We start from the raw sequence: 12,436 nt of genomic DNA, 5'->3' as shown, positions 1-12,436 counted from the left end.
GCCATTCTTGGACCATTCAAAACCAATCAAGTGTTGAAATAATCAAATATATGCAAAATTAGAGTCACGATTTTTGGTCCCCCAAATTCTAATTATATAACTTCTATATATCTCATTGTCAGGTCACGAACTTGTTGGCACATTTTCCAAATTCCTCTTCCATTAGCTCTCACACGTTAACTTAAGTGGAAAGTTTCCAAGTTGATTGCTAGAAAGCAACGCAAAATCAGACACGCTTGATCTGTCCCCTAATTCTCTTTTCTACGTTGAAAAAGAAAATATATATCTATGTAAAAATAAATAATAAACCGAGGAAAAGTACATTTGTTTAATTAACATCTGATCGGGGCATTTTTGGTGTAAGCCACAACTAAAATCAAACAGCCCCTTAGCATACTTCTTCCATTTTATCTGCTACTTTTGTGGATCTTATAGGGTGGGCATGTGGACAGAATTTAAAAGTTTTAATAGTCTAAAAAATAAGATATGTTAAAGCTAAAGTTGTTGCACCTTCTGATTAAATAAAGCTGCACAATTTCACTAACTTGAAAGAATTGACATTAATGAACTGGTCGCCTCTCCATCTATGAAGCCTTCTTAAAAGTTAATTTTTATTTCAGAAAAAAAAAGTTTAAGTTACATATATTACAGTAAGATTTTTTGAGACCAATTCCCTTCTTCAAATAATAATGGAAAAGTATTAATTTAAAAATAAAACGAATATGTATTGATTATATCATTTTCATCGATTATAGTGAGAGTTTCTCCAAATCAATTCCCTTATTCAAATAATACAGAAAAAATAGTAATTTAATAGTAAAAATAAACATGTGTTGATTATATATCTTAAGTTTCATTGATTACGTGATCAAAGTGACATTGTTGATTTATTTCTTGTTCAATGTTAATTTTTAGGTTATATAAATTTCAAGGATTTAAAATCTTTGGTCATGGATTACATGCTTGTTAATTTTTCTGCCATTGACTGTCATATTCTAGACTTAATGATACCTTTCTTGATCAAGGGTAATTACTCCCTCTTCTCCTCTTATAAATTCCTCTTCCATTAACATCACTAGGAGTATGTTGATCTCTCAGACGTTAACTTGAGTGGAGAGTTTCCAAATTGATTGTTACAAAACAACAAAAGAACTAGACACACTGGATCTGTCTAATAATTCTCTTTCGGTAAAATTAATTAATTTTAGGGGAATATTCGACCAACCTCTGTAATTTTAGAGTGATCATTAATTAATTAAACGATACAAATATTTAAAGTGATTAGATGTTTGCTGACAATACAAGTTCATGGCTTGAAATTTGATCTCTATCGATTGGTTTACAGATGGACGTACTTGTGCCTTTGTGGTGATAATTGAACCAGAGATGTGAAGCTGTAAGGATTTGGCAGTAGTAAATTGTTATAAAGACATAAAGACAAGTTCCCATGATTATTATTTTTTCCAAAAACTTTTTTACAACAAATTCATCTCGCCAAAAATTCTATTTTGCTAACTAACAATAATTGAGCACTTGACCGCATTGACTCCACGTCTCCAGCTACTTTCTAAGTAAAAACATGGAAATGTAATCTCCACAAAATGCCAAACGTGTGGAATTTAATTTTTGGCCTTGTGGACCAAAATGCAAATGAAAGAAAAAGAGGTAAAAAAAACAAGGCCCAAAGACTTCTAAAAGATGTAAAAGTCTTTGGGCTTTTTTATAATGGTGGATTTTTTAAAAGGAAAAAAATAACAACACTTCTATGATTTGTTTTGATAATCACATTTACATATACTCTCTAATTTTCAAAATGGACACATAAATCTTTTTTTTTACAAATATATATTATTCATATTTTTTATTATTTTTATTATCATATTTTTATTTATTATAAATGCTTAGAGTAAATTTTTAGGTTGAAATATAATAAAAGGATATAATCGTTCTCGTATTAAACACCCATATTTTTAGTTTCTATCCATTTGTCATCTCAATCTCTCTCAATTATTCTTTATTGCTAGCTCAAAACGCGTTGCTATTGCAAATTATAGCAAAATGACAAAGATGGAAAAAAAAGGGAAGAAAATTAATGCATGAAGGACTTGGAGAAAACAACTAAATAAGTCAACTATAAGCTAGTTGGGTGTATAAATAGTTACATGCGTTATAAGCAAATGGCGTATAGCCCTCTAGTTGGTTACAGAGACAGAAAGAGTGTGTGTGTTTTTTAAAACTTAAAGATATTGTTAGAATGGGTGGTTCAAAATAAAAAATGGTGATAATGTTTGTTTTGTTATTAATAATATTTGAAGGTGGGTGGAGTGAGAGATGTTTGGATCATGAGAGATTTGTTCTTTTGCAACTCAAACATTTCCTCAATGATCCTTATAATTTTCTTTACGACTGGGGAGATGGTGAGGGAGCTACTGATTGTTGTCAATGGGAAAGGGTTGAGTGCAGCAACACCACAAGTCGAGTGATAGCGCTAGACCTTTCTGACACGTATGAGGGAGAGTACTGGTATCTGAATGCTTCTTTGTTTACTCCCTTCCAACAACTTGAATCACTTGATTTAACTGACAACAAAATAGCCGGTTGTGTTGAGAATGAAAGTGCTTCGTTTAATTTAATTAATTTACTTTCTCCCCCCTAATTTAAGTTGAATATCAAGACCGAGCAATTATATGCATATTCATTTAGTCGACAATTTTGACTTTTTTTTAAATGATTAATTTTGAAATTACACCCGTATCTATGATCTTTTTTTATTTTATTTTATTTGCAGGTATAGAGAGGCTATCAAGATTGAACAACTTGAAGATGCTTAATTTAAGTGGAAACTCATTCAATAATAGCATTTTATCATCTCTAACTCATCTTTCATCATTAAGATCATTAAATTTATTTTGGAATAGATTGGAAGGAAGTATTGACGTTAAAGGTACATAATTAAAACTTCAAGCTCTTTCATTAACTTGCTAAAATAAGATTCAAGGCTTTGAATTCAATTTTTTTATGATTAATATTAAAAAAAACAGTTTTAAGCAATTTATAAATACAAGTTTTAATGTTTCTCGTAATTTCATCTTGTACTTTCATATGTCTTGAATTTAAGATTAAAAAAAAAAACTCCAATAGTGAACCAAACACCTCCACAACTTCTTCTTCTTCTTCTTCTTCTTCTTCTTCTTCTTCTTCTTATTATTATTATTATTATTATTATTATTATTATTATTATTATTATTATTATTATTATTATTATTTTGTGGTGAGGTTTGAAACATTCAACTCAATTTGTACTTATTACAAAATTAGATTCTTTGAGAGATTTAGAGGAGCTAGACATTGGCGGGAACAAGATTGACAAATTTGTGGTCTCAAAAGGTACTACAAATACCATAAAAAAATGCTAACTTATACAAATTAGCTGGATTCTTTGCCATTTGGTTTATTATTTTACAGGTTTGAGTAAATTGAAGTCTCTTAGTTTAAGTGGTACAAGATTCAAAGGAACATTCGATGTTCGAGGTAAGTCTAAGCCCTGCTTTCTCATTTTATGGGTGCGTTTGGGATTGAGGTGCTGTACCTTTTAAGCTACAGCTGCTGTGAAAAAAAAGCTGTAATTATAAAACAAAAGTTAATAATATATAGTAAATATAAATTTTAAATAATAATTTTGATAAAATTATTAAAGATATAATAAATTTTATATTATACAAGTGAAAAATCATATCAACATATCTTAAAAGCTACAACAGTTAGTGTTTACCAAACACTTTAGTGCTGTAGCTTTTAAGCTATAGCTGCCCAACCTCAATCCCAAACGCACCCTATATATGCTAGCTAGACTTCTGTATTATCCACATAATTTAATATTTAATTTGATTAGCCTGAAGGAATTACATACAAATTAAGCATACTTTGTCAATCAATTAATTAAATACTATTTGGTTTGGTTTGGACGAAATTCTAATGACGTTTTAATTTCTTTAAATTTATTAATTAATTTACTCTGTTTTAAGTCTTAAGTCTGTTTATGTTTGCAGAATTCGATTCCTTCAACAACTTAGAATTGTTGGACATGAGCTTCAATGAAATCAACAATCTTGTGGTTCCTCAAGGTAAACACTTAAAATATTATTCAATTACATAAATTTTATTCATTTGATTAGGGAAGGCCCAAAAGGTACAAAAAAATAAAAATAAAAATAAAGAAACATAGAATTTATATTATTTCAAAAACAGGACGTAATATGATTATTTCAAAAACAAAATGTAATAAAGATTTCATTTTAATTTTTTAATCTTTACAGCGATTGAAAAATGATACTGATCTTTGCCCAAAGCATAAAATACAAATTGACTCCCAATTAAATTAATCATTTATTTTGTTTAGCTCTAAATTTAGACAATGAATTTTGATTTTCTTAAATCCTATCCTAATTATTGTTAATAAATAGGTTACAACGGTTTGAGGAAGTTGAAAAGCCTTGATCTATCAGGAGTTGGAGTTAGAGATGGAAGCAAGTTGTTACAGTCAATAGGATCATTCTCATCCCTCAACAGTCTTTACCTTTCGTCTAATAATTTTACGGAAACAGTGACAATTACTACTCAAGGTAAGTAAAAGGTACAAATGTGGCCAAATTTATAAATAAGCAACTAACTAATTAATTAATTAATTAATTATCCATATTATTAATAAACGGTACAGATGTGGCCAAATTTATAAATAAACTGTTAAATAATTAATTATTTTTCCGTATTGTTAATAAAGCTAAATTTATTGCTTTGAAACAGAGTTGCACAATTTCACCAACTTGGAATATTTGAAATTGGACGATTCCCCTCTCCATATAAGCCTTCTGCAAAGCATTGCATCAATATTCCCTTCGTTAAAAAATCTGTCGATGATTGGTTGTGAAGTCAATGGTGTCATACGTGGTCAAGGTAAAAGAAAAGTGTTGATTGTGAACTCAATGTCATCTTACGTGTTCAACATTTTTATTTATTTATTTTATTGTTTCTGCTAGACTTTCCTCATTTCAAGAGTTTGGAACATTTGGACATGGAATTCATGTGCATTGCACTCAACACCAGCTTTCTTCAAATCACCAGTGAATCGATGTCTTCTCTTAAGTACTTATCACTGTCATATTATACTCTTGGCATTAACAGCAGCGAGACTCTTAATCAAGGTTAACGAGATGCTCCCACCCTCCCCTCCTAATCTATAATATTAGTTTTTGATTTAATATAATTACACAAACGAATCACTTATAAAAAAATGATATGCATTTGTTAATTTTTTTATTGTACTGATGGATGAATTAATAAATTTTCAGGCCTCTGTTCGTTGGTGCATCTACAAGAGTTGTACATTGCAAGCAATGATTTAAGAGGTAGCTTGCCTTGGTGCATGGCAAATATGACATCCCTCCGAATATTAGATGTTTCTTCTAATAAACTTACTGGAAGCATCTCCTCATCTCCCCTCATTCATTTGACATCCATTGAAGAGCTGTATCTTTCAAACAATCACTTCCAGATCCCAATTTCACTTGAACCACTTTTCAATCACTCAAGACTCAAGAGATTATGGGCTTACAACAATGAAATAAAAGCTGAAATAACTGAGTCACATTCTTTGACCGCCCCAAACTTCCAATTACAATCTCTCTTGTTGTCTTCCGGTTATGGAGATGGTGTCACATTCCCCAAATTCCTTTACCATCAACATGACCTGGAGGATGTTCATCTCTCACATATAAAGATGAATGGAAAATTTCCAAATTGGTTGCTGGAAAACAACGCAAAATTAGAAACTCTTTTTCTCATCAATGATTCTATTGGAGGACCTTTTCGATTGCCAATTCATCCACACAGGCGGTTAAGATTCTTGGATGTCTCCAACAACAACTTCCAAGGCCATATTCCAGTAGAAATTGGAGATATTTTACCAAGTTTATTTTCTTTTAACATTTCCACGAATGCCTTGCATGGTAGCATTCCCTCTTCATTTGGTAATATGAACTTCCTCAGAATTCTGGACTTATCTAGCAATCAATTGACTGGTGAAATCCCTGAGCGCTTGGCCGTCGGTTGCGTCAACTTGGAGTTTCTAGCGTTATCAAACAACAACCTAAAAGGTCACTTGTTCTGTAGAAATTTTAACCTGGCAAACTTAAGACGGTTACAATTGGAGGACAATCGCTTCATAGGAGAGATTCCACAAAGTTTATCTAAATGCTCCTCACTAGAAGGATTGTACCTTAATAATAACAGTCTTTCGGGTAAGATTCCACGATGGTTGGGCAATCTCACAAGTTTACAAGATATTACAATGCCCAAGAATCATCTTGAAGGTCCTATTCCAGTGGAGTTTTGTCAACTTTATTCGCTTCATATTTTGGACATTTCAGACAATAATATATCTGGAAGTTTACCATCTTGTTTCCATCCTCTCTATATCAAAAAAGTTCATCTTTCAAAAAATATGTTACATGGACAGCTAAAAAGAGGTACATTCTTTAATTGCTCTTCCCTTGTGACATTAGATCTTAGCTATAATCACTTGAATGGCAGCATTCCAGATTGGTTTGATGGGCTTTCTCAACTAAACCACCTTATCTTAGGTCACAATAATCTTGAAGGTGAAGTGCCAGTTCAATTGTGCGGATTGAACCAACTGCAATTGTTAGATCTTTCTAATAATAATCTTCACGGTCCTGTTCCCCATTGCTTTGATAACACCACACTTCGTGAAAGTTACAACAATAGTTCTAGTCTTAAGCCATTTGAAACATCTTTTTACGGTTGGCTAACCAAAGAACAAAAGATCCTTGAAAGTTTTGAATTCACAACAAAGAACATTGCGCACATTTACCAAGGAAAAGTGCTTAGCCTGGTAGCAAGACTTGATCTTTCTTGCAACAAGCTAGCCTGGTAGCAGGACTTGATCTTTCTTGCAACAAGCTAATTGGTCATATTCCTCCTCAAATTGGAAATTTGACCGGGATTCAAACATTGAATCTATCACATAACAGCTTGATAGGATCAATCCCATCAACATTTTCAAACTTGGAGCAAATTGAAAGTTTGGATATTTCTTACAACAAATTGATTGGGAAAACCCCTCATCAACTCGTGGAGTTAAAGGCATTGGCTGTTTTCAGTGTGGCATACAATAACTTATCAGACGAAATTCCAAAATGGAAAGCACAATTTGCAACCTTCAACAAGAGTAGCTATGAGGGAAATACTTTTCTTTGTGGATTTCCATTGCCCATTTGCAAATCACCAGTAACTATGTCAGAGGCTTCAACTAGCAATGAAGGAGATGATAATTTAATTGACATCGACAGTTTCTTCATCACATTTACACCATCATACGTAATTGTGATATTCGCAATCGTTGTTGTTCTATATGTAAATCCTTTTGGCGACGTAGATGGTTTTATCTTATTGAAATGTGGATAAGTTCTTGTTATTATTCTGTTGTAGACAATCTTATTCCAAGAAGATATTGTCATTGAAATTAACAAGTAGTTTAATTATAATCCTTTAAGTACTAATCAAGTTTGCTTAGGAAATAAATTTATTTTTATTTTTTATTAAAATTGTACTAGTATTTAGCATTAAATAGCTTCCAACTTCCAAGCACTTCGCATTTTTCTCTACACTTAAAAAGATGATTGATCATGTTTTGCAGATTTGGATTTGGAGCAGGATGGATCCAAACCCATATTTGTCTATCATAGCTTATAACTTCCTTTTACTGTGCAGCATACTTAAATAAGAGAACCATCTCCAATGTTAAAAGCAGCCACTCTATAACATTCATTTAGAAACTATATTGAGAGTCGTTTAATAATCATACACAAGAAATGAAACGCCTAGATGCACTTGATCCCCTATTTTACTCTGAATAAGAGCGATTATGGTGCTATCATCATCTTCTTCACTAGCAACATTAACACCAAATCCAGCGATGGACCCAAACATTTCATCAAGAAATGTATATATCTAATAAAGTTGAAGCTTGACAAAAAATTTAGGAAGATTAATGCCTTGCCATAACAAGGGGCACAAAAACATCAAAATAGAGATGAAGTAGTATTCTCAAAGCTAAAACTCTCAAATCCACCACCAGAATTTCATATCTCCTCAACAATTTTAAGGACTAAAGATAATTAGGATTTAACATTAATTTTTTATATATTAGTTTCATAATTTACAAATCAATGAAGATGAAGATTATGCTAATGAATTCAAATTATACCATACATTCTCTAGATGTTAACAAAAATTTCCAACTCAATCCCACATATTTCATAATATTAAAATTGGAAAGTTTCATTAGTTAGAAGTTTCATTACCTTCAAGTGGAAGATGAAGAAGAACATTATGCAAGTGATTCAGATTATATCGTACATACTCCAAATGCAACTAGAAATTGGAAAGTTCATGCCCACAGATTTCATAACATTATGATTGGAAAGTTTCACAAAGACACAGAAATTCTAAATTCAATCTCTTGCATCAAGGTAGTTTGATTGATATGAGTTACTTTCTAATCAAGTTACTAATATAACATTTAATTCAGGGAGAAAGTAAATTAAAACTGGGAAGAAATAATGGTAAAAATTTGTTGCTAAACATGATGTGCATTTTTTTTTTTAGGCAATTTGGAAACACAATTGTTACTACAAATATTCTCCTCAACTTGGAGATAAATACAAATATTAAAATGCATATGATCACACATATTACTTGGAGCTTAGTAAGATTTCATTAAGAGAAGAAATCAAACCACTTATCAATTGTCGCAGTCATTCTATAAACTAAAATGGCAAATATAATACAGGAAAAAGAACATATAGATACTTGGCAAGAGTTTATTAAGAAGTCGCATCACATTCGGGTGAGGAGTTTGTTTCTGATATCCTTCTAGCTGGGGCTTTTTCTTGTCTTTCTATGTATGCCGAGGGAAACCAACCAACTTGGCCCTTGCATTCACCTTCCAACCATCCATAAGAGCCACCTTGAGAAGTTATAACTAAAAAGGTGAATTAAACAAAAGTTGACCGTTCAAAGACCTAAGGGGAAAACTAATTATTTTACATAGAAGGAGTGAATTAGTTGTGATTACTGAAATAACAACATTAACCATGGAAGCATAACAAGATATAAATTCACATATCTATAAGGGTAAACTGGGTGGTTTAGAACTGAGCTAGCAACCCTACTATATTATGATTTGCACTTCAATATAAAAGGGAAAATATGGTAGGAAGAAAGAAAACCAACCATCATTTGTTAACTCATTGCTTTTCAATCAAAATTTTAAGAACAAAATGCCATGTGCTTTGAACATCAAATAAGTATAAGCATTAGTTCTAAATTCCACATATCATAAGTTGTTAGAAGGATAAGTTAATAGCATAGTAGAAAAATCTGTGTTGTTATTTAGAGGGGAAGGTACCTGGCGAACCACAACATAATCATCAATTGAAAGACTTAGCTCCCTATTTGCTTGAGCGTCAAATGGATGTATAACCTATAAGATAATGGGATAAATAGAACTTAATCTTAAAAAAAGCATAACAAAAGCAGCAGCAGTAGCAGCAACGTTCATTGTAACTACTATGATTATGGCCAACAAAGATATATTAGAAACAAAATTCCATTTTTAAATTATGGATCAGATTTTAAATCTGAAATTTTGATTGCTCTCCACAAAACATGGCCTATGCACAAGAAAGTCATAGATAATGAGGATTACAAGTGTCCGACATCTTTTAAGTGATGGATTTAACATGACAGCTTATGGTCAGTCAATTTCCTCTGCCTAATAATTTAAGTTTTCTCGGCCAGATTTATCATCAAATACATAGATTTGCCCCCAAGTCACATCCATATAAACATAGTTTTTCTAGGTAAACCAAGTAAGGAGAATCATAATTCAGAAATAATCATAAAAAGGCCCATCTAACTTAAGAGAAAATCTCAAAAAGAGGGATGTTGAGCTATCAGTCTTGTATCTATAAGCAATATCAAGACTTTACATCACCTGCTACGTCGTGAGTGGCTACACAACTTTCAGTGGTTTGTCTTTCTTTGGCATGCCTAACTCAGCTTTGATGTTGCTAAGATATTGATAGTAGAGACACATGATACTTCTAGCCCATACATTCTATCTAGCTCATCCGACATCTATCTCTTTTTTAATTCATTAGTGTTTGCTAAACCTCATGCTTAAAAGTCCTGTTCTCCTAAATAAAGTTTCCTAAGAATGACTTCCTCAGCACCACATTTGAACACTTTTAGAGTAATTTTCTTTGGGGGAAAAGAATTTTCAAGGTGTTAACTAATAAATTTTAAAAAAATAATTACAATTTGTCCTACGATCATATGACAATTTATCTAGGATGAAAGGGTACAGACAAACATCTTCAACTTTTAAGACTAAGCACTACTTCCGTAGATGTTGTGCAATAATACAAATACCTGACCAGATGGTAGTGATAGTAGAAAAAAATTTTATTGCTCCAAAATTAAAATAAGAATGCAATATGTTAAGCAAAAGACTGTGCAACATCAAATTAATTGATAAGTTTGTAATTCAGTAAATTAACAACTTTCATGGTAAAATACAACAATTTTTTTTTTTTTTTTAAAAAAAAATCTTAAAAGACAGCATTCAATTTTGTGCGCATCTTATTTCTTAAGATTTTCCAGGAGGAGGGCAATAGAGGGACTTTCACCCATGCAAGAGAGCAGAAGCCTTACTTTTGCTATAAAGTAGACGTCATTCTGATTAATATGCGTTTGCAAATCAGCTCCGTTTGTATCAGTACTCTGATATAAATCTTGACAAGAAGCACAATTTAAGACATAACAAACCCCAATCATATTGTTTAGAACTACCATTCGCTATTGTAACATTTCGAACAAGTGTTGACTTAATTCAACATTGTTGGGAAGATAGGCTTTTAGAAGCAAAAGAAAGCCTCTCAAACCAAAGTGATTGTCCTTGTATTGATCAAGGGATGTAAACATATTACATTTGCAGGATGAGTTTTCATCACTCCCCTGATTTATTTGGGTTGCAGTAAAACTAAGCGAGCAACTGTTTGAAATGTTAAAAGCACTGAACAATAATTCAATAAATTATGCAAACATTAAAATAGAGGACATATTGAAAATTTTCTAATTACAATGTTAATATTTCCTATATTTTAGCATTTGCATATTTTAATTTATTTAAAAGCTACGTTGATCAACTTTGGGCGTGAAGTTTTAGCTTCTACGAGACTTGATTGGAATATGCATAAGGAAGAGTGTTTAAATATGATGCATCCAACGAAAGACAAACCACGTGTAGTCTTTTAATTAAGCCAAAGTAGCAGCTCAAACAAATGATACTTGGACCAACATGCAATCATGAAGTGGCCGGAAAAAATAACATGTGACTCAACTTGACAATAACATGAAGATAAGAGGCAGAATGTCAGCACATGCATAGGCACACACATGGAAGTATTAACTTATAGATTATTGTCATCTGTTGCTACTGTGATTCAACCGACAGCATGGTAGCTGTCGCTTCTCTACCAAGAGCCATTATTGTAGATTTAAGCTCGGTCAATCTTGCTTCTGCATTTCGAAGCTTCACAGCACTCTCTGCTGATATATCAGATTCCCTAATCTTTGATCGGCGCCTAAATACTTCAGTTGCCTGGTGAAAATATTCAATATAAATCTAACATAATTCTCATCTTGCCTTATACTTGCATATGTTACCTCAAAGCTTATCTGGGGTTCAACTTCATGTCGAAGTTTTTCATAACGATGAGTCAGGTGTCGAGCATCTTCCAAAGGTGCTCCGTTGATTAAAGCCCGCAGTGGTTCAGATACCTACATGTCCAAAAACCTGTAACATAGTTAAAAAATGAAAAGAAAGAGCGAAACCTCAATTAAAAAGTTCCTCCAACATAATCATGGAATTTGGGCCTACTTTAAGAATAAATATAAGGATAATTTCTGCAATTTTGGGTCTTAGGATGATTGATATTAGGTTATTGTTCTTCTCTTCTGTATTTAAGGTTAAAATAGAAATAAACCTATGCAAATATCTAAATTAGGCCTGTAAGACATCCACATACATCCTTCAGTCTCATGGATTTGATTTTACTATAGATGCAAGTGTCTTTATCGAAAATGCTTGGAGTCAATTGAGAGATGTAAGAAGTCACAAGGTCTCTTCAACATTTGAACCAATAAAATTATTAAGTCATGGATGTCACTAGCAATGATTTTAATAGAAAACATTAAATATTTCAGAGTTGTAACTTTAAAATGGATTCTTTTATTCAATATCTTAGAACTAAGTTTCCTTATGAGAAGATAATAGTTTCGATAATAATTTTAC

The 12,436-nt window shown here is 32.0% G+C and overlaps 1 protein-coding gene across 1 annotated transcript; it reads left to right on the top strand.

The window, feature by feature from the left end:
- The first annotated feature begins 5,095 nt into the window (after nucleotides 1-5,095).
- Nucleotides 5,096-7,482, top strand: LOC112098127 (LRR receptor-like serine/threonine-protein kinase FLS2). The gene is made up of 3 exons (XM_024183750.1): nucleotides 5,096-5,201; nucleotides 5,349-6,948; nucleotides 7,050-7,482. The coding sequence occupies exons 1-3, from the start codon at nucleotides 5,129-5,131 to the stop codon at nucleotides 7,480-7,482; spliced, it is 2,106 nt and encodes a 701-aa protein (XP_024039518.1). The 5' UTR covers nucleotides 5,096-5,128.
- The last annotated feature ends 4,954 nt before the right edge of the window (nucleotides 7,483-12,436 follow it).

Source organism: Citrus clementina, unplaced genomic scaffold, assembly GCF_000493195.1.
Source record: "Citrus clementina cultivar Clemenules unplaced genomic scaffold, Citrus_clementina_v1.0 scaffold_5, whole genome shotgun sequence".
In the NCBI taxonomy this organism is placed as follows: Eukaryota; Viridiplantae; Streptophyta; class Magnoliopsida; order Sapindales; family Rutaceae; genus Citrus; species Citrus x clementina.
Note: the sequence above shows the minus strand (reverse complement) of the source record. Positions and strands in the feature narration are given on the sequence as shown.